The following is a 2,194-nucleotide window of genomic DNA, read 5'->3' as shown; positions in this document are numbered from 1 at the left end:
TCTTCTTGCAGGAGGTGCTATTTCTTGGCGAAGCAAGCGCCAGACTTCACTTGCTCTATCATCTGCCGAGGCAGAGTATATAGCAGCATCCCTTGCTGCTCGTGAAGCATTGTGGCTTCACCAACTCCTAGAAGAATTGCCGATTCCATGTGCAACTCCGCCAATCATTCTACATTGCGACAATCAATCAGCAATTGCAATGGCGAAGAGTCCTCAGCTTACCGAGCGCACAAAACACATCACGCTCGCATATCACTTCATCAAGCAGCTAGTAGAATACAACTTCATCCACCTCAAATACATCTCTACCACAGAGAATGTTGCCGATTTCCTTACCAAGGCAGTTCCTCCTGAAAAACACCTTCTTTTCTCAGCAAGAGCCGGTTTGGAAGCTCCCTAGCTTCATCTTCACCAACACTCATTGTATTTCAGCATGGATTTATTTTGTATTCGCATTTGAGGGGGGATCTCCTCACAAATGCTCTATGCTTTCTGTTATGATTTCAGTTTGAGGGGGGATGTGGAAAGTGCAATGCACTTTACACCTAAGCTGGAGTTCAAACCTCACCACAGATACCTTATCCCTACAACGGCTAGATTGCTTATCCAAGCCTATAAAAGTAACTCCCCTTGTATTGTTCCCAGTAGTTGTTGTATGCAATTTGAATTCGAATTTCCCCCTTTACTTGGTGTCAGCTCCCCCTTCCCTTCTCCCTCACACCTCTCTCTCTTCTCTACCTCCATCTCTCTGTCTACTCTCTCCTTCTCTCCTCTCTCACTCTATCTTCTATATATATCGCTCAAGTTCATAGATCTCTCCACCCCCACTCTCGAACTCTCTCATAAGACTCTCTCTCTTTCTCAACTGATCATCTCTCCTTTTCTCTGTGGCTCGCACACGCACCTGCCACGCCCACGTCAGCCCGCACACACACACACACACACACACACACAAATCGACGCCATCATGCATAATCACTCTCAAGGGTCAGCTCATGCGTTGTTGTTGAAGAGGCAGCAGTCGATCCAGGTCGCGCTAAACGTTGCCCTCATGTTGTTAATACTTGTGATGCCAGCAGCCCACGCAGGACGGGCGGCATCCTGGAGCATCGTGCAGTCCACGCCCCTGGAGTACTATGTCCAAGTGGGGCTGGCCCCCCATGACTTGGACACCCTCATCGCTCCCATTGACCCCACCGGCTCCACGGGCACCTTCGGCCAGACACAGCTCTTCGCCTTCAATGTCACGCACGGCGCTGACCCAGCCTCCATGCTCCTCGGCTCCATGCGTGGTTACACCGTCCAAGCCAGCTCCACCGCCGACTTCCACGGCATCGAAGTGGAGGTCCTCGCCTTCGACGATGGCTCGCTGAATGGCACCATCAGCCTGCAAGGCCTCATCAACGCTGGCACTAACGAGATCGCCATTGTTGGCGGCACCGGAAACTTTCGAGGCGCTCGCGAATACGGCATCGTCACCTTCCTCAACTCCACTGCCACCCTTGCACTTTATCACCACCAGCTCTTCTTCCTCTAGATGACAGATGACAGCTTCCTAATATCACCCTTTGCGCCGGCCGTAGAAGCTTAACTCACCCAACCTTTAATATCCAGCTCACCCATCAACTGTACCATTTTGTATTCATATAATATACAAAGAGCTAACAGTTGAACATATAAAAATAGTCCATTGGATATGTAGAATGCAGCAGATAGGTTTAGGTCAAATACTCTTGTTTTACCTCATGATTGATGTATGCTTGGATAAATGACATTTTGCAACCTCATATACTAGGAAATTTTGACTTTGCGTACATTTGAATATAGAAAGATGGTGTATTAGATCACCTACACACCTTGGAAGTATTTGATATATTCTCTCAAAACAATTTTCTAGCACATGAAATTTGTGCAATTAATGGGTGGTACGACTATTACAATTCAATGTATAGCTTCCATCATGCACTAAATTTTTGAGAGGTTGTGCCACCAATTTCTTTGAACCATCCAATAATCTTCTTCACCTCATGATCCAATGTGATATTGATGTGGTGTACGTCCAATTGATCTGATGAGTGGACTTTATCTCCACTTAATCACCTAGTAGACATACCTACGGCCCCGAATTATAAATACTCCCTTTGTGATAGCTTTCGAGTGTGATTAATAGATTTTTTAAAACAAAATTTGATAG

The 2,194-nt window shown here is 46.5% G+C and overlaps 1 protein-coding gene across 1 annotated transcript; it reads left to right on the top strand.

Annotated features, from left to right (window-relative positions):
• The first annotated feature begins 967 nt into the window (after nucleotides 1-967).
• LOC147420416 (uncharacterized) lies at nucleotides 968-1,537 on the top strand. Its single transcript, XM_086504527.1, has one exon. It carries the CDS (start codon nucleotides 968-970, stop codon nucleotides 1,535-1,537), a length of 570 nt encoding a protein of 189 aa, XP_086360653.1.
• Nucleotides 1,538-2,194: the final 657 nt, after the last annotated feature.

Source organism: Adiantum capillus-veneris, chromosome 28 (assembly GCF_014529385.1).
Source record: "Adiantum capillus-veneris isolate H3 chromosome 28, ASM1452938v2, whole genome shotgun sequence".
Classification (NCBI taxonomy): domain Eukaryota; kingdom Viridiplantae; phylum Streptophyta; class Polypodiopsida; order Polypodiales; family Pteridaceae; genus Adiantum; species Adiantum capillus-veneris.
This window is presented reverse-complemented; position numbering and strand designations above follow the sequence as displayed.